Below are 20,115 nucleotides of genomic sequence, written 5' to 3'. Positions count from 1 at the left end.
AATCTGAAGGTTCCTTTATTAGAAACATTAAACTGGCAGCTGCATGCACCTATCTGCACAGAATCAAATCACATCAAATTCCCATGGGGGGGGGGGAATGATGTAATTTGTATAACATGATACATGTTGTATGTTATGTTGCATGACATGATATAACATTGGTCTCAGTCCTCATGGCTCCCCAACACTATGTGGAATATCTCCATATTCCACATTAAATCTCTTCCTATATTACTCAGATGCAAGATGAACAATAATGGCTTTAAAGAGAACTGATAATTCAACTAAATCACTATCCATAAAACATTCTCTTAAAATATGCAATAATATGTCATCAAATTCCACCCGCCTAGCTTTGTTAACATTAATTTTATTAACATCTCCAATTCTTCTGCATGCTCATTTCTTGACCTGCTTTCACCATTCAATCTTCAGCCATACATCACACATAAAATCAGTCTCATCATCATGAAAGATCTTTAATAAAATGATAATTAAATATTTAAATTATAATCTCCATAATGGTTACTGGACTACTCCATCAAGCAAATCCTCTTCCTCACATAATCATTCTTTCTTCTACTCACTATATATGAAAAGAACTCTCCTCATCCCAGGACTTTTCACTTTTCTTTCCTTACCAAATGTGCACCTTCTATGCCTGCTTTTTTCTCATGTAACTGATTATTGACTCACATCTCAAAACATCTAAAATATTTTCTTGCAAAAAGACTATTTGCTAAATTTCACCATTCATCCATATCCTTTATCCTCATAACTCTTGGTATACATTCAAATATTGCTACAATTATATATTCTTGAGCAGTCTCCATGCGGTTATGATCCAATTTCCTCTCCATGCCCTGTAGTTTCACATTCATTTCCTCTCTGAAAGCCTCCCATATCTCATACATTGTTGCTAAAATTATAAATAAATTAAAATAAAAGCAAATGAAACACAGAGTGCACTGCATGTAGAATACATTCAGTGCACCTTGTGTTTCAAGTCTGAAAAACTGAAAGACCATTTACCACAAACTGTTTATCTAACCTGTCCACATCATATACAGGTCAGATAATCAGGTTAAATACTTTAGCAAATCTCACACAATAAAAATTACTACCACCTTCAATAAACAAGGTGGTAGTAATCTTTCACAAGGTGATGAAATCTATGTACCACTGATGAGTCACTTGATATTAATAAAAGTATTGCAAATAAGAACTGTATATAAAAAAGTGGTGGGCAACTGTTTTCATGATGGGGATCATTCACCTTCCTATCAGCTGTGACATATTTTTACATGCACCAATAGGTGGATGTGAAGAATACGACAGACTTGAATAAACATAGATAAGAAGCGACTAATTATCACCACTAAGCGGTGTGATAATTCTTCACACTCAGGAGAACCCTCAACTATATTAACTTGTGTTCATGGCTGCATTTCACAGCCAGCGCTACTACTAAGCAGCACAAAATGCATACTTTCTTACAGTATGTGCAGTGCACATGTAATTTAATAGAAATAGACTAAATGTATATTTTTTTATATAGTCCCTTTATCGTATAATATAGTTTTTTTGCTAATGGCAGGTAATGGCTTTTTTTTTTTTTCGGATAAAAAACCATCATTGATACATATAGAAAATGTATATTCTGAATTTATTTCATGCAAACTTTGTTTGTACACTTGGATAAAGGATGAAACTAAGAATATAATTTCTTGGCATTTTTAATTTATAGTATAACCAAGTGAAAAAACTTTCAACATCTCTAATCCAGAGTATTTTAGTAATTAGGTGTGACACATTTGACTTGTACATGGGAAGTATAGTTTTATATTTCTTGTCCTTTTATAAAATAAGTATGGTTTTGTTATTGATGACAGGGAAAAAAAATCATATATATATATATATATATATATTTTTTTTTTTAATATAGATTTAATGACTTAAAAACCGATGTAACTTATAAAGTTTTTTATGAGAATAATACAACTAGTTTCGGCTTATAAAAGCCTTCATCAGGTATTCATTAAAGGAAGAGAATAGTAATAAACATTGAAGCATCTAAAAAACTGAAAATTACAGGTAAAAATTGCAACACATAATTGAAACAAAAAACGTTGTATTTTTTAAGTTGTTCTAACTGGTGCGCTATTGTTTATTGCGTGTGTGCATGCAGGCTCTCATGAACGTCAATATTGAATAACTGCAGTATGGCTATCTGGGATGTTATAACTCAAATTGCTGTTTAAGTGTTCAGGATTCAGGATGATTTCCCTGGATTCCACGATTTTTCTTTCGAACTCATCACCACAGCGAAAAATATTTTCTGATTTATCCCAGCAAACGGTGTGACTTTGGAGATTATCATTAGGATTGTTTGAGAAAAGAACATGACTTGACAATGCACGTGATCTTTTATAGGAGATGTCTCTCTTATGCTCCTCGATAAGTTGTTCAATAGATTTGTTGGTTTGTCCAAAATAAGGGATATTGCAATCACACCATAATTTATATACACCTGGATATTTTAGGTTGTGACGAATAGGTTTTGGATGGCTGGTATGAGTAGGTTTCCTGTATATAGAGATTTTTAATCTTTCAGAGCATCATGTAATCATTACATCCAGGAAAGGTTAGGAAATCATCCTGAAGATTGAACACTTAAACAGCAATTTGAGTTATAACATCCCAGATAGCCATACTGCAGTTATTCAATATTGGCGTTCACGAGATACTGCACGCACGCACGCAATAAACAATAGCGCGCCAGTTAGAACAACTTAAAAAAATACAACGTTTTTTGTTTCAATTATGTGTTGCAATTTTTACCTGTAATTTTCAGTTTTTTAGATGCTTCAATGTTTATTACTATTCTCTTCCTTTAATGAATACCTGATGAAGGCTGTTATAAGCCGAAACTAGTTGCATTATTCTCATAAAAAACTTTATAAGTTACCTTGGTTTTTAAGTCATTAAATCTATATTTTTTAAAAATGTATCATAACAACCGAGTAGAAGTCCATAATTACATACATACATATATATATTATGAAATATTTAATATTATTAAATATATATTATATAAATATTATATTATATATATATATATATATATATATATTTGACTGCGAGGATTAGGAGTAGCGACCCCCCCCCATGCAGTCAAAAATCCAAGTATAACTTTGAACTTCCCAAAAACTTAGCTACTTCTACCCTGACCAGAAGACTTACTGATAACATAAACAGTTAACACATACTTTGTATATTATATGTATTATATACTGTGTTCTTACAACAAAGTAAGCTATATATATAGAAAATGTTCTTAAGAAAATCATAAGGAAGAGAAAATACATTTACAGTACAGTATTTATCAATACTGTAAGTTTATGCCATCTGTATGCAAGATGAATCGTCCCTCTGTCAGTACTACATCAATATTGTCTTATATGATATGAAACACTATACTTGTTATAGGTATTACTAACACTAGATATCAAAAATGAAAAGATAATTTGAAAAAGAAATTCATATTTATTTACAGGTATAATGATTCATGCACTGATAACGAAGCAGCAGCAATATGATTGCTTTATGGTAACCTATCCTATAAACTAATGAATGAATTGTTACAAAATTTTTATTTTATGCTAATTACATTTAACTAATTAATTAATAACAGTTAATTTTATGCAATGATTTAATACTGCATCTTCACGTTTGTTTGCATTTCGCTCGACTATGAATGTATGTATGTACAGTCCGTAAGTGTGTGTGTGTGCATGTAAGTTTTAATAAATTTTAACATTTTATAATAGATTTGTGTATGTTTTACGGTAGTAAATTATAAAATAGACTAGTATCTACATATATTTTATGTATTTATGATACCTAACTTTTTCTTAATTTTTTCTAAGCTACATGGTTTATCTGCGAGTTTTTTTTTTTTTAAATTGCCGCTAATCTCGAAAAATTTTTCCAATATATTTATTGAAATAAATCCGCATATAAGTGGAACTGTGTTGTTCAATGGTCAACTGTATATACATCTGATATATACATATGCACACACATTTCATATTTATATATTAAAATATATACGGCTAGTTTCTGCCTTAAATTAATTGGTTCCTTGCAACTGTTCATAAATTTGGAATTTGTAAAGCAGGAGTTTATTTGCCTCAGAAATAATGCTATAAGTGAGAGTTACATTTGTAAGAAGAAATATATAAAACATAAAATGAATATTAAATGATAAGAAAAGGTTTTACTGGTCAAAGATTCACATATTTAAAAAATAACATAAGAAAAATTTTAAATTAAAAATGATTCTTTGAAAAAAAAAATTAGCTCATTTCTATATCACTGGGTGAGTCGGCAGCCCTTGAGGTCGCAGGAGATGGATTAGGAAGCTTTGGAACATCTTTTTTTTTGAAAGAAGGCCTCGCATGTCCTGTTTCATTGACTTTCACTTCTTTTTGTTTAAAAATAGCTCGATAGCAAGCAGAAGCATTATTCATTTCGTGGGAAAATTTACTCATCATCATCATCATCAAATTCCTGCCATGTACCCTCAAGGGGTGTACAGAAAATTTACTAATTGTTCAAAATCTGAATTTTGTGATTAAACGATTGCTTGAGCTTTTTTGGGGAAGTTTAAATGCTTCTTCTGGGCCTTTTAAAGTGAAAAACCGAGTTGGAGCTTCATATTCGTTATCTTCTTTGTCTTTTTCGTTTGGGACACTATGGAACTCTCACTATAGGTGAGAGTTCGATAGTGTGAGATTGAAGCAGCTCATTAACATCACCTTCTGAAACTTCCATTTGCAACTGGTTAGCCATATGTAAGATTGCTTGAATTTCAGAATTCACAATCTTTGATGGGGTCTTCAAAGACTCTGAAATTATCATTAAACTGAGGACAAAGTTTATGCCATACTCTTTTCAAAAAGTACGTCTCATCAACATTAAAAATCTGCAATGGCAAGTAATTTCCTTCTTTAATTATTTCTTCTAATTTTTCTGGATAAGATTTCACAGCCTCACTATAGGTGCTTGCAGCTTGATCTTGTACTTTAATGTTATGCCTACCAGTTCACTTTTTATAGTGGTCAAACCACCCATTACTTGCAGCAAAAATCTCTTTCCAGCCATTCCTTTTTTGGTCTTTCAGCATTTTAAAAATGACTAATGCTGTAGTACAAATCATTGCTCAGGTAATCATCATCACGAACCATGGGATCACTGCTTGTTGGTGTCTGATGCCTCCTTCACTATCTTTTTCCACCTTTCTTTGTCCAGTGCACAGTGTCACAGTTTCTGTACATCCATTCCACATAAAGACATTCCTTTATGTAGTCTATCTATTTTCTGTATGGTTTACCTCTTCTGTTTACACCATCCATAATACCAAACATGAATGTCTTTATCTTCCAGTTCTCACTCATTCTCCATATGTGTCCAAATAATTGCAACTTCCGTTTTATAATCTGCATTAGATTCTCCTTTGTATCTTCCGATAGAGCTCTTCATTTGTGATTTTCTGTACCCATCCTATTCCAAGAGTCTTCCTGTAACAAGTTCTTTCAAATGCCAAAATTATTTTTCTTGATTCCTTATTTATTACCCACATTTCAGATCCATACAGTACACCGCTAAAAATGCATGTTTCCAGCACTCTTAGTTTTGTTTGCAGGCTGATCACTTTACTTTTCCAGATGTTATCCGTGGCCTTCAGATTTGCTCTTCCCTTTGCAATCCTGATCTTTATTTCTTTTTCACAGTTCCAAATCATATGTCATTTTACTTCCCAAATATGTAAACTGTTCTACATTTTTTTTTATCAATTCCATCCACTGTATCTTTTGTTTCATGTACTTCTCACCAAATACCATTGTCTTTGTATTTTCCAAGTTCATAACTTGGAAAATACTCTTTCCTTCCTCATTTAACAGTTTCAATGTTTTTTGTAGTTCTCATTTGTGTTCTTCCATAATAACAATGTCATCTGCAAATCTCAGATTGTTAATTCTCATCCCATGAACTGATATTCCTTTTGCACCTTCCTTCATTTTATCCAATGCTCTTTCTAACTGTGCTATGAAAATGTTTGTGATTCCCCACCCCCACATCTAGTATACCCCTGCTTGTTCTAAACCAGGGGTTGGCAACCAGCAGCACACATATGGCCCAAAGATGCATTTATGGCAGCCCATAAAAGGTTGACCATACTTACCTGCTATGTTGCCCATATGTTGAATTATTTAAATAATACATTTTATCATCATCATCAAATTCCTGCCATGTACCCTCAAGGGGTGTACAGGATATGATGGTACTATATGAAAAACTTACATCACCACTAACTTCCTATCTACAATTTTCTTCCAAATCAATCTGTTAACTGTCAAGACTCCAACATTATCAGTTCTTATATTTCTCTCTTCTAAGGCATTTTTTACCGTATCAATTCCACCTATATCTTGGTCTTCCTCTAGGTCTTTATCCTGCCAACATGGCAGAAAACACACTTATTTTGCTAATCTTTCCTCTCCCATTCTGTTTAACTGACGATAACACCCAAGATTAGCTCTGCTAACACATTCCTGGATACTAACAATGTCAAGTTCTTTCCTAATCTCCTCATTTTTAATATGATATTGCCATTGATGCCATCTGTTCAAGCCTCTAATCTTTCTCAGGACTCTCATTTCTGCAGTCTCTAGTCTTTGATCAAGTGTTCTATTTCTAACCCAGCTCTCAGATCTATAAGTTAAAATTGATTTGAACTGTCTTGTATACAGCTAATTTAGTGTTCTGAGTAATTTCTCTGTTATTCCATATAAATTTATTCAGTTGACTTCTAACCATACCAGCTTTGTTGATTTTGTTGTCTATTTCCATATTTAATTCACACTAAAAATTGTGCCTAAGTAGCTGAAATGTTTTACTTGTTCTATAGGTTCTCCATTCACAACGCAGTTGATATTTTCAGTGTTCTGCCAATTTTCATTGCCGATTTTAATTTTATACGTATACTTCGTGATATTACCGTGCAACTTGACACGAGTCAATCGTATGAGTCATCATGAGTGGGGATAACAAAGACGACTTCATCCAACAACAACCGAGATTTTGGAGCACTTTTGCAGTTGCATTCCCTGGTCTGTCTTTTAATATAATTCAATAACATCAACTATTTTCAGAGGACATGTATTTGTTAAAAATAATTTCAAAAATGGATTCAAGAAAAACGTAAAATTGCAGGAATAAAGAAGGTTTAATGATGAACGGAACAGCAAGTACTTCTTAACTGAAAATGGGTGTAAGCCTCTTTGTCCTATTTATCATAAAAGTGTTGCTGTTATGAAAGAATATTCAGAACACATGCAATTTACAGACAAAAAATACTAGCTGTGGTGGTGGTGGTTGTGGGCAGTAGATGTTGATGTAGGTGACTGGTAGTAGAGGTTCTGTGTAGTAGTGACGAAGGAGAGTTGTACAGTAGGTGTCCTACCGCGATGAGTCTTCGGACTCCTTGGAGGTGTCACGAATAATAATAATAAAATATAATATCAGACGTCATTACGAGAATGAACATGAAAGCCAATACAAGGATATGAACTGTGAACTAAGAAAAAATCAAATGAATAAATTACAAGCTTCTTTGACTGCTCAGCAAAACATATTTAAGAAGCAAAGTATTCATAATGAATTGATTGTTCATGCTAGTTATGTTATAGCAGAACTGGTTGAGAAAGAAAGAAGGTAGGCCTTATACAGATTCAGAATTTATTAAACAACGTAACTGTAAATGAACAAATATGCCAAGAAAAGAAGATGTTATATCAAGATATTAGTTTATCTGCCAGGACTTATACAAGGAAAGTAGAAAAATCGGTACCAATTTATTTGAGCAGCTTAAATTTAAAGTAAAATCATTCGACTGTTACGCTCTGGCAATAGATGAAAGTACTGACGTAATAGACATTGCACAGTTAATGATATTTATTCAGGACATAAATAGTGACTTTAATGTTCATGAATAATTGACCAGTTTGTGTAGTTTAAAAGGTACTACAACTGGCAATGATTTGTTCATAAAAGTAAAAGAAACTATCGATTCTTTAGAATTGGACTGGAAAAAATTAAAAAGTGTGACAACCGATGGTGGAAGAAATATGTGTGGCTCTAACACATGTGTAGTGAGTCAAATTTGTGCAGCATTACAGAATTTAGGTTATGATAATCCAATGGCGTTCCATTGCATCATTCATCAGGAAGCACTTTGTTACAAAATTTTATCATCAATAAAGGACGTTATGGACATTATGATATCAAGTGTAAATTAGATCCAACGCAATGGTCTGAAACACCTCCAATTTCAAGAATTCTTGATAGAAATAGAATCAAAGTATCAGGACGTTATTTAGGTGGTTAAGTAGAGGTGCTGTGCTAAAAAGATTTTTTAATTTATGTGAAGAAATAGATATTTTCATGACAGAACACGAAAATAGAAATGCTGTCCCATGACTATCAGATAAAAAATGGATTATGTCTCTTGCATTTATGGTAGACATTACAATGTATCTTAATGAACTTAATTTGAACCTGCAGGGCCAAGGTAAATTACAAGCAGAACTATTTTCTGACATAAAAGCTTTTGTAGGTAAACTATGTTTGTTGAAGAAACATATGATGAAGAAAATCTACATCATTATATATGTTGCAAATCTGCATCTACAATTGGATGACAAACACAGAAGGAAATTACTGAAGATTTACAAACGAAATTTTCAACACGATTTGTGGATTTTCATAAAAATAGCATCGCTAACCACTCGGCCAGCCTGGCTGGCCGAGTGGTTAGCATGTCTGCTCTCCAGTCAAGAGGCTGCAGGTTCGAATCCCACCGTGGGCATGGATGTTTGTGATTGTCTGTGGAAATACCAGTGGTGGTGATTGGCGGTAGATGGTGTTGGTGTAGTTGAGGTCAGTTGGTGGATTGTGAGTAGTGGAAGCAAAGTTGTAGAGTGGATGTCCCCTCTCGATGAGTCTTTGGACTCCCTGGAGGTGACAAATAATAATAATATCGGCACTGATGACGACCAAACCAACTACAGACAGAAGTTTTGGAATTACAACACAATGAAACATTAAAGAGCGCATTTTCGTTAGAAAATATCCAAAAATTTTATTGATGCTTACCAAAAAAATTTGAAGGATTAATCAGCTTCGCAAAGAAGATGATCTCTTCTTTGCGAAGAGATCATCTGGCAGAAGAATCAGGCTGGCAGTTCCAGCCAACCAGACTGGAACTGCCAGCCTGGTTGGCTGAGTGGTTAGTACATCCTTACTCCAGCCAAAAGGCTGCAAGTTCAATTATCGCCATGGGCATGGATGTTTGTGATTGTCTGTGCAAATACTAGTGGTAGTGGGCAGTAGATGGCGTTGGTGTATATGCAGTTTGATGTAGCTGTTGGAGACTGAGAGTTGTAGAGTTGGTGCCCTCCCCTCGATGAGTCTTTGGACTCCTTGGAGGTATCATGTAATAATAATAATAAAAAAAAAATAAATGTTTTAGCCAAATACTATATAATGATGAAATTCCAGATGACCTGAAGACAGGCATCATAACACCAATTCTCAAAAAAGGGAGATAAATGAAGGTGTAAAAATTATAGACCCATAACATTGATAAGTCATAGCTATAAAACCTTCGCATGCATTATTCAAAATAAAATCCAGACTTCGATGAATGAGACGGTAGGAAAAGATCAAGCAGGAATCAGACCTGGAAGGTCTACTTACAGACCATATTTTTACAGCTAATAGCCTGGCTGAAAAGTACTGGGCATACAACTTACTTATGCTTGACTTCATATTAAGCATTTGATTGCAGTGACAGGAACCAAATGATAAACATCTTAAAATATATGACATTAGATTCAGACCTACAAACCTTTATTAAATTATTACAACTGTCAAATTTAATAAAATAAAAACAAACAAATTCAAAGTAGAAAAAGAAGCCATGCAAGGTTGCCCACTCTCACCAAACTTATTTAACTCTTTGACATACAAATTATTTTTAAAGTTGGAACAGATAAAACTTACGCGAACTTTGTAACATCTGCGATATGTCAAAATCAATTTTGGTGCAATAAACAAAAGACGTGTCACAGACGTTTTTGTATGAAATTCGTTTGAAATTTACGCAAACTTCGTAACGTCTGTGATACATCAAAATCAATTTTGATGCAATAAACAAAAGACATGTCACAGACGTCTTTGTATGTTAAAGGGTTAATATCTATCTCAAAGAAATATGCAAATCCATATGTCCATCCATATTTAAAAATCAATAAATGGCACGAATATCAACCACATCAAATATGCAGATAATATTATTATTCTTGCAGAATCTAAAGAACAATTGATAAAAAAACAATACAAATATTAAATGAAGAATGCAAATTTTTGGAATGAATATCAATTTAAGCAAAACTAAAACAATGAAAACAGGAAGAGATGAGGAAAAAATTTCAATAATCTTAGAAAATCACATATTTGAACAAGTAAAGCAGTTTACATATCTTGGCAGTCTCATTCCTCACAACCTCAACAACACAGAAACAGTAAAATACAAACTTAACAAAGGATGGTCTAATATGAATAAATTAAACAAAATATGGAAAAGATGCCAAGAAATTATATACTTGGTTTTAACCCTTTATCCAAGGAAGCATAATGAAGTTTTGCATTGGAAATATATGCACATCTGAGCTACTTGTATATAGAGGCTAATGGCTTCACATCACCTGCCTTAGTATGTATCCCATAATGCAAAGCGCACACACCCACCCTTTCAGACATGTAAAATGCTATGCATAATTGGAAGGGTCACAACCCCCCATACCAGTTTCGAAGTGAATATATTTCACATGCACTTGTTTTGCCTCCTTGAGTAAGAGATTAAAACCAAGTATATAATTTCTTGACATCTTTAATGTATAATAGAACCAAGGTAAAAAAACTTTTGCAAAAAATAGCATTTTCAAAAAGCCTCAAACTGAAACTCTATAAACCCATTATTATACATACAGCAATGTAGAAGTCAAGACTTGGACACTCAATCAGAAAGAAATACAGCAATCAGCACATTCGAAATGAAATGCTTAAGAAAAATAAATAAGACTCACTGGTCTGAACACAAAACAAATGAGCAAGTCAAACATGAATTAAACTATAGAGAAGATATCATAGCTGTACTCTTCTTAAACAAGAATTAAGATGATTTGGACACTTCCAGAGAATGTTTTCAAAGATTACTAAATATATTCTTGAATGGAATCATTGGAGGAAGACAATCATGAGGTAGACCAAAAAGAACTTGGCTACAGCCTTTGAAGGAAAGGTCACAATCATTGAGTTTCAGAGAGAGAGAGAGAGAGATGACAGAAATGGCCAGAGATAGAAACAGATGGCAAAGATTTGCACATTGTGGACTTAACCTGTCATCTCACAGATGAGAAAGAAGAAGAAATGTAGTGAAACCTCCTACTGATAATCTTTCACCTTTGGAATGAGCTGTTCTCAATAAATTTAGAAACATTTCTGACATAGTGATCCTGCTGCAGACTCAGATGATTGCGACTATAAAGTTACACAGTTTCTTAATACAGACACTTACTCCATTATAGATCATGATCCTACTAGAGAGATTCAAAATTGCACCAATAATCTTTTGAAAACAACCTATGAATTTAACAGAGAAACCAGACTAGCTCTCCATTCTCTTCATCCACATCTATATGGGACACCCAAAATTCATAAAGTAGACACACTTCTACATCCAATAGTAGAAGGGATAGATAACTACCTTCTTGCCAAACATCTAGCTAAACTAATAAAGGGCCTGACAGGACAATCACCATCTTTTGTTAAAAACTCCAAGCATTTTGTTTCAAGCAACAGCAATATTATCCTTAATGGACATGAGATTTCAGCAAGCTTTGATTTAGTTAATTTGTTTACCAATGTTCCTATTGATGATCTACTTGCACTGCTACAAGATAAATTCTCTAAGAAGGTTATGATACTCCTCAAACACTGTATTTCATCTGGATACTTCAAATATAAAAATACAATATACAAATAGCCCAGTTTTAGCAAATCTTCATATGGAAACATTTGAAGAATACAGTAATAAGCTAAAACTAAGGAAAAGGTACACTGATGATATATTCTTAGTCTGGAAACATGGACTCCCTTCACTTCTGCTTTTTCATGAGTACCTGAATAATCAATAACATACAATTCGCCTATGAATTAGAATGGTTCACTCCCATTTCTGACCCTTCTACTAACCAAGGAATCAGAATATTAAAAGTTATATTTCGAAAGCATGTATGTACTAACATATCTAAACGCCTCATCCCATCATTATAGACCTAAAAAATTGGGTATTATTTCCACACTAGGAGCAAGAGCCTGCCGACTCATCACTAACAAGGATGATCTGGCCAAAGAACTTCAACATTTAAGAATCGCTTTCCTCCAAATGACTATAATGCGACATGAGACCAAAGAAATTTCTAATGAAGAAGAAAACAGAGGATTCATCATGCTCCCATATAATAGCATTGTTTCCATAAAACTAGCAAAAAGTAGGTATAGTTTCTGGGAAAATTCCCATGCTACTCCTCTTAAACACTATTATTATAATAATTACGGCTATTATAGCCTGTTTTTGTTTAGGATGTCACTTATTTTAAATACATTGGCTATTATTACTCTTACTCAAAAAAGGTGTATATATATATATATATATATATTAGGATAACCAAGCAATTTTATATGCTTGGTCATTTTAGCTCCTAATCCCAAGTATGCAAACAATTAAGTTTGCGCCTGAAACAAAGTTCAAGTCTAAAGATGGTACAACACCAGGGCAATACACCTTGTTGCAACTTATATAGGTAAAGTTGATAAGGCTTTGTATTACTAAAACCTTGGTATTTAGGGTCTAGCTACTCACTGAGGAGACCTCAAAAAAGGTCGAAACCGGTCTGGGTAGTGACCCCACCCATAATGCATTGCAGTATACATCTTCTAGTGAGATGTGCTTTACATTATGGGAAAATACTAAGAATAGTGATCAAAGCTTTAACCACCTTTACAATGAGTTGCCCTGGTGTTGTACCATCTTTAGACTTGAACTTTGTTTCAGGCGCAAACTTAATTGTTTGCATACTTGGGATTAGGAGCTAAAATGACCAAGCATATAAAATTGCTTGGTTATCCTAATATACAATATACCCAAGTTAAAAATTTATTCCCATATATATATATATATATATATATATTTTTTAGGTCATTATGGGTGGGTATAGAGGGCAATTATAGCAGAATAAAAAAGATGGAAAATTTTGTACATACCTTGTTTGAATACTAGGATGTCTTCCAATTTCATGATATCCTGCTGAAGGTTGTTTATAACAAGGGGGGGAGGTTGACGTGGGGAAAAAATAAATTTGGAAACCCAGGTTTTGTGTTAATAACATATAAATATATATATATATACTATTCTGTTTAGGGGCACATATTGGGGGGGGGGGGGGAGAGAGAAGGGGAAGGGTTTACTTATGGGGAAACTGGGGCAGGGGAGAGCGTTAACGGGGTGTGGACCGTTTCAGTCGGCTGACCATCATCGGAACATTTTCGAAATGAGTGTAGGGCTATGTCAAGACTGGAAGTTGAATCTGCCAAATAAGGGCGTTTGTTGTTGCTAAATGGCCGGAGGCATGGCTTAATTTGTAAGTTATGAATCATCCAACATTCGGAAATTAGGTAGGGAAGGTGGATGTTGATTGAATTTTCATCGCAATATGGCATTTTATGGCAATAGTTTCAGATATTCTAAGCGTTGTTTCATTGTCTTGTTTGTCTATGATTATGGCCTTGTCGATTTGGGGGATATGTTTCAGTTCAAGGGTGTGAGCTGCAATTTCTGTCTTCCCTGTACTCTGTGTTTTATTTTTCTTTTTGATGTTGCGATGTTTTTTTGTGTTCAGATAATCTGGAATGGGAATATTGCAATCCCTGAAGTGCTCTTGTAGTCTAGTCCATAAAGACCTAATTGTAGAACCAGTGTAGGTGACGTCACAGTCTTTTTGACAAGGAAATTTGAAGACTAAGTTGTGGTGTTCGAATATTTCTTTGTGTGTGAGAGATTTAGTGGGTTTTAGGCGAGTTGCTAATTTTTGGTTCGTGGTGAATACTAGCTTATAGTCCGTGTGTTTGAAAATGTATTTGTAGGCTTTGTATGTGTTTTGGATGTATGGCAATTTGATAACCATACGTGTAGGAAAGTCTGTTTTGGTTGTATTATTGTTATGATGGGATTTTGCCATACTGTTCACATAACTTATTAGTGTGGGATAGTTGTGATTTTTGAAAACCTGTGTTAAATACTTTAATTCCGTGTTAAGATAATTACTGTCGGTTGAGAATTTGTAAGCATTGATAAATTGTGATAGGATGACTGATTTTTTTTAACGGAATATGGGTGGTATGAATTGAAATGGAGGTAGTTTCTGATATGTGTGGGTTTGTGGAATATCTTCGTAGCTATTTTGTTATTGCTTCTGATTAATGTCAGGTTTAAGAAATTGATGGATTTGTTCTGTTTCCATGGTGAATTGTAGTCTGTTTCTATAATCGTTGAGGGATGTTTGTAAGGTGGAGATGTGTGAGGGTTTACCAATGCATAGAATATCGTCTATCTATCTGCCATAAAAGGTGATGCCAGGGGGGGAGGGAAGGGTGGAGTAGAAGTGATTCTATATGTGCCAGGAATAATTCTACTAGCAAAAATACTTAAGGAATATAAAATATAAGTAGTATTTACCTCCTTTATCAAGATGAGATCACTGCTAAGATCTGCAAAACCTCGACACAGCCCACTTCAATATCCGGGTGTTTAGTGGTTATGGTGCAATTGCCAGTAATCTTACTATGGACAGAGAGAAAAATCTAGTGACGCCTCAACTTTGTAGTCACATGTGCTCTCTTCAGCTGACCCACAAGACACTTTGCAAATGAGACATTAAGTTTTATTGGATAAATCAGAACTATTACACTGTTGCCATGATACAATGGAGAGAAAAATCTGGGAGTCTTTTTTGGAAATGGCTTTAAATCTCAAACATCTAAACCCAAGTATTAACTTTCTTTTAGGCTTACATGATGATCCAAATACATTTTGGAAAATTATGGAGCCAACTACTGTGTTTGAGTAAAACATTAGTTTAATATAAACCAAAATCCACATTCGACATTTATATCAAGGTCATCTTCTGGAGCATATATATACTATATATACAGAGAAACAAGCTGCACTATCTACATGGTTTGTTAAAGTTATTGACTAACCATTACAACAATTATTGGCCTGACCTCTGGTGAAAAAAAAAAAAAAAAAACTTACTACATGAATGCTAGAGCCTGACCTCTGGTGAAAAAAAAAAAAAAAAAACTTACTACATCAATGCTAGAGTCCTATTATTAATATTATCTATTGGTTGTAAAATTACATTGGGAGCAACAACAAGTCTATATATATTAACACCATGATTATGCATATAAATTCTAACCAGTTGGTATGGAATGGTTTCCAATACTAGCTGAATGTTGCCTATAGTCCTGAAGTTTGCTGGATACTAAATATTAAGTAGGCTGAATGTGTGCCATCCAGATTCTTGGAATTTTCATGCCACCATTATTGTTAATATTTGGGTTTTATATCAGAATTTCGCAAGCTTCCATAAATTTTCTTTCATACCAGGTTTTTGTATGGTGTAAAGAGCGAGTAGTTTTGCAGTCGATTTGGTGTAGGGTATTGAGAGCGTGATCTGAGAGGCCTGCTTCACCAAAATGGTTATATTAATGTGTCTTATGTGTTCTTATTTACGTCTAGGGATTGTAGGTCCTGTTTCACCAATGTACAGTAAATTACAGGTGCAGTGGATGCAATAAACTCCAGGATGTGCCAATGGGAGGAGAGGATCCTTAGAGGAGTTGAATATGGTTTTAAGTTTTGTAGGTGGTTTAAAGGTGGCATTGAGATTATAATAGTGTAGGATTCTGTTGATTTTTTTCTGATAACCCTTTAATGTATGGGATGGCTATGGTTTTACTGTAATCTAGATTCTTTTTTGATGATGTTTTATGAAGTACTTTATTAATAGTATTTTTGCTATAGCCATTATTTATAAATGTGTCATTGATGATTTTTAGTTCCTCTTTCAGAGCTTGCTGGTTAGAGCAAATTGTTATAGCTCTGTTTTTAAGGGTGTTAATGACTCCATATTTTTGTGATGGGTGGTGGTATGAATTAGCATGTATGTATTGGCTAATGTGTGTCGGTTTGCGGCAGACCGTGAAGGAAGACGTGTGACCGGTGTATCCAGGAATGGGAGCGAGTTCTGATTTTCAATTTCAATAGTAAATTGTATGTGTTCATGTTGTTTGTTTAGCGTCTGTCACCCATGTGGCCAGATAACAAACACATCATCAACATATCTAAGCCACACTGTAGGTTTTAGAGTGGAGGAATTAAGAGCACTTTGCTCAAAAGTTTCCATATGGAAGTTAGTGATTGGAGGGATAGTGGTGAGCCCATGGTTGTACCCTCTTTTTGTAGGTAAAATTTATTTTGCCACACGAAGTAACCGGAACGTAGTATGTGGACAAAGAGAGCCGTGATGTCGGGCGGAAATTTGTTCCATAGGAGAATTGTGTCATTGATTGGAACATTTGTGAAAAGGGCAGAAACGTCGAAACTGACTAATAAGTCATCTTTGTCAAGTGTTATGTTTTTAATTTTGTTTATAAAGTGTTGTGTGTTCTTTATGTAGGAGGGGGCATGACCTACTAACTCCTTGAGTGTTGATGCTAATTTCTTGGCTAAATGGTAATTAGGGCTATCTATTCCTTCCACAATAGGTCAAAGCGGCACATTTTGTTTGTGTACTTTCAGGACACCATATATTCTGGGAGAGTGGGCGTAATGGGGTATAAGTTTTTTTAGCCGTGTCTGATAGACTTAAGTAATTTCTCTGTTTTATTCTTTATCCTGTTTGTTGGGTTATAGTTTACCAGCTGATAGGTGCTGTTATCGGAGACTAGTTGATTCATCTAGTGATGGATGGATGTTGACCTGTCAAAGACAGTGGCATTGCCTTTATCCGATTTCATTATAATTATGTCTTGATTAGCTTTCAATGACTTGATTGCTGCTAGTTCCGTTTTTGTAAGATTGTTATGTATGATTTTCTTACTGATCAGAACATTGCTGGTTTCTAATTGTATTTTATCGGTTATATTATTGGGTAGGGACCTAGTGCCTCTTTCTATGTGGTAAAATAAAAATTTTAAAATTTAAATAAAATAAAAAAAAATGCTCAGACAAGTATTAACTTCTCTGAGTATATCTTAGCCTTCATATTAGTCAAACATGCTCATATAAACGCATAAACACGCTTAATGTTTTGAACAATTAGAAATATTTTAAATTAACATCAGTCTCTTCTATAACTGGATAACTGTTGTCACCATTGTTAGTCCTTGCTGTTATGTCTACTAGTTTATTAATTAGTATGTTTACCCTGAAGAATTCCTGTGCAACTAGAAATTAGGATGAAATGTTGTGTTGTCAAGTAAAATAAATGTTATCATCTTATCCAATGTCCTGCATTATAAACTTTAGTCTCATACACATATATGCAGTTTTTTAGCAGCAGTTATCTTTTATATATATTATCAAAAATTCAAAACAATTAAAATATGAAAATTTTACTTTTGTCATGATAAATGATAATATAAATAAATTATTTAAGGATGCATGATTTTCTTTAATCAAGAAGCTCGAAAAAAGTCTTACTGTTCATTTTTTCCACAGAACCCTTTATTCAAATTAGGAGGAAGCAAGGAATAACAATGATCCATAAGAACAACATCAAGATGAATATATGACTCATGCAAGTCCTCATGAAGAACTGCAGTATTCATGTTAACTTCTTCACTTTCAACTGGGAATAACTCAGCATTAACCTGTAAAATTTAAATAATTTTAAATATAAAGATCCCATGTGTAAGCTTAATGCATCAGAGTAATTTTGGCAGAAACATATGGAGTTAGAATAGCATGTATACTGTTTTAACCAAGTTATATCTATTGCTATATCTATTGCATGATTACTAAAACATAAGGAACAGTATGTCATTAGTCCACTGAACTTAAGAACCCTGGATTAGTATGAAAAGAGAGAGTATTTTATCATTACATAGAGTGAACAACCCAAGAGAAAATGATGGCAATTTGCTAAGAAGCACACAATGCTAAACTTTTCACATGCCTCAAAAATGTTGATTGCAACAGTAAGTTTATTCAAACCTTTTCATCGCATGTATCCAGTGGTGGGTGATGCAGGTGAGAAGATTGTGGATCTTGACTGGTGGTCAATGATTAGTTGACAGTTCTCCAGGTGTCAGAAGCTGAGTGTTGATGACCTACTCCTTTACTTTAGACAGCACTATGGTGACAGCAGTGGATCAATAGTTTGATAATTTGATGGAAGGCCTGAAGTGGCACAATGAAGTTCCATGTTTGATCTTTTAAACAGGATTCTCAAACCACATAATACTAAATTTAAAAATACAAAAAATTTAAAAAATTAATAATACTAAGAAAAATTCTTAGTTCACTCACAGTCCTAAGTAATGTACTAATAATTTATAACCTTTTGAGCATGGGAGTCGCGAAATTACGTGCTTTATAAGTAAAATTTTCCAGCTGTTATACAAGCAACATAGTTAACTACAATGATCATAAAAGAGAAGTTAATTTTCTGACGTGTAATAATAAACAACTCATCCCACAATACGGACTGATTACCCTATTATCAGAATGGATTCTCCTCCTGTTGACATGCACAGAAGTGTCTCGAATCTGTGGGCGTACTATACTATGGTTCATTCATAACTTGGGGTGCTTAAGGGTCAAAGCTGTATAAACTGAGAGGAGACCTCCACATTTGGGATTTGGCCGACCAAACTGTATTTTTATTGGCTTAAACCACAATATAAAATGATGGCACAACATGACAAAATTTCATACCGGCTGGGACATCACCCGGTTAAACAAGGCCCTCCATTGTTTTTGGCAAGGGAACCAGGGCAAACAGTGGAAAGTCATCTACTGGAACAAATCTTAAAACACACCCCAACTCAACATCACCAGAGTTCAAGATCGGTACTACCAACATAAGAAGCCTAAATGGCAAAGAAATGGAGCTAGCTGAGGAATTGGATAAGTACCAGATCAACGTAATAGGGGTGACTGAAACACAAAAGACAAAAACTGGTGAGATCTTTCTGAGCAATAAATACAAAATGGTATATCCAGGCAATGACAATCAAGGAAAAGAAGGAGCAGCCATACTATTCAAAACTAAATACGAGGCTAATCTCCTTGAATGGCAGCAATAGCAAGTAGAGTGATGTAGGCAAATATTAGAATGGGAATGCATTTTTGAAAATTATGGAGACAACTACTGTGTTAGAATAGTAACTTTAGTTTACTATAACTAAAATCTACATTCGATGTTTCAAACTTTATGTCAAGGTCATCTTCTGGAGCATACAACTATATACAGAAAACAAGCTACACTACAATCAAACTGGTTTGTTAAAGACACTGACCAACCGCTACAACAATTGTTGGCCTGACCTCTGGTGGGAAAAAAAAAATATAAAACTTATACATCAACGCTAGAGTCCTATTATTGGTGTTATCTGTTGGTTGTAGAAATACATTGGGCACAACAATAAGTATCTATCTATATACATATATTAACATCATGTACATTCCAGCCAGTTGGTATGGAATGGTTTCTAATACTAGCTGAAGATTGGCTAGAGTCCTGACTTATGCTGGATCTTATATATTAGGTAGGCTGAATGTGTGCCATCCAGATCCTTGGAAGTTTCATGCCATCTTTGTTGTTGATATTTGGGTGGTTTATCAAGATTTCGCAGGCT

At 34.1% G+C, this 20,115-nt stretch overlaps 1 protein-coding gene across 8 annotated transcripts in view; it reads right to left on the bottom strand.

The window, feature by feature from the left end:
- The window catches only part of pps (protein partner of snf), a 553,267-nt gene that overhangs the window by 367,295 nt on the left and 165,857 nt on the right, over positions 1–20,115 (bottom strand). For all 8 annotated transcript variants that reach the window (XM_090406767.1, XM_090406772.1, XM_090406773.1 and 5 more), the window contains one exon: positions 17,957–18,126. In XM_090406767.1, the coding sequence (XP_090262893.1) occupies positions 17,957–18,126 (170 nt within the window). The remainder of the gene's footprint in view (positions 1–17,956; positions 18,127–20,115) is intronic.

The sequence above is a fragment of the Typopeltis vanoorti genome, chromosome 17 (genome assembly GCF_054136105.1).
Source record: "Typopeltis vanoorti isolate ZY-2024b chromosome 17, IOZ_Tvanoo_1.0, whole genome shotgun sequence".
NCBI lineage: Eukaryota > Metazoa > Arthropoda > Arachnida > Uropygi > Thelyphonidae > Typopeltis > Typopeltis vanoorti.
Note: the sequence above shows the minus strand (reverse complement) of the source record. Positions and strands in the feature narration are given on the sequence as shown.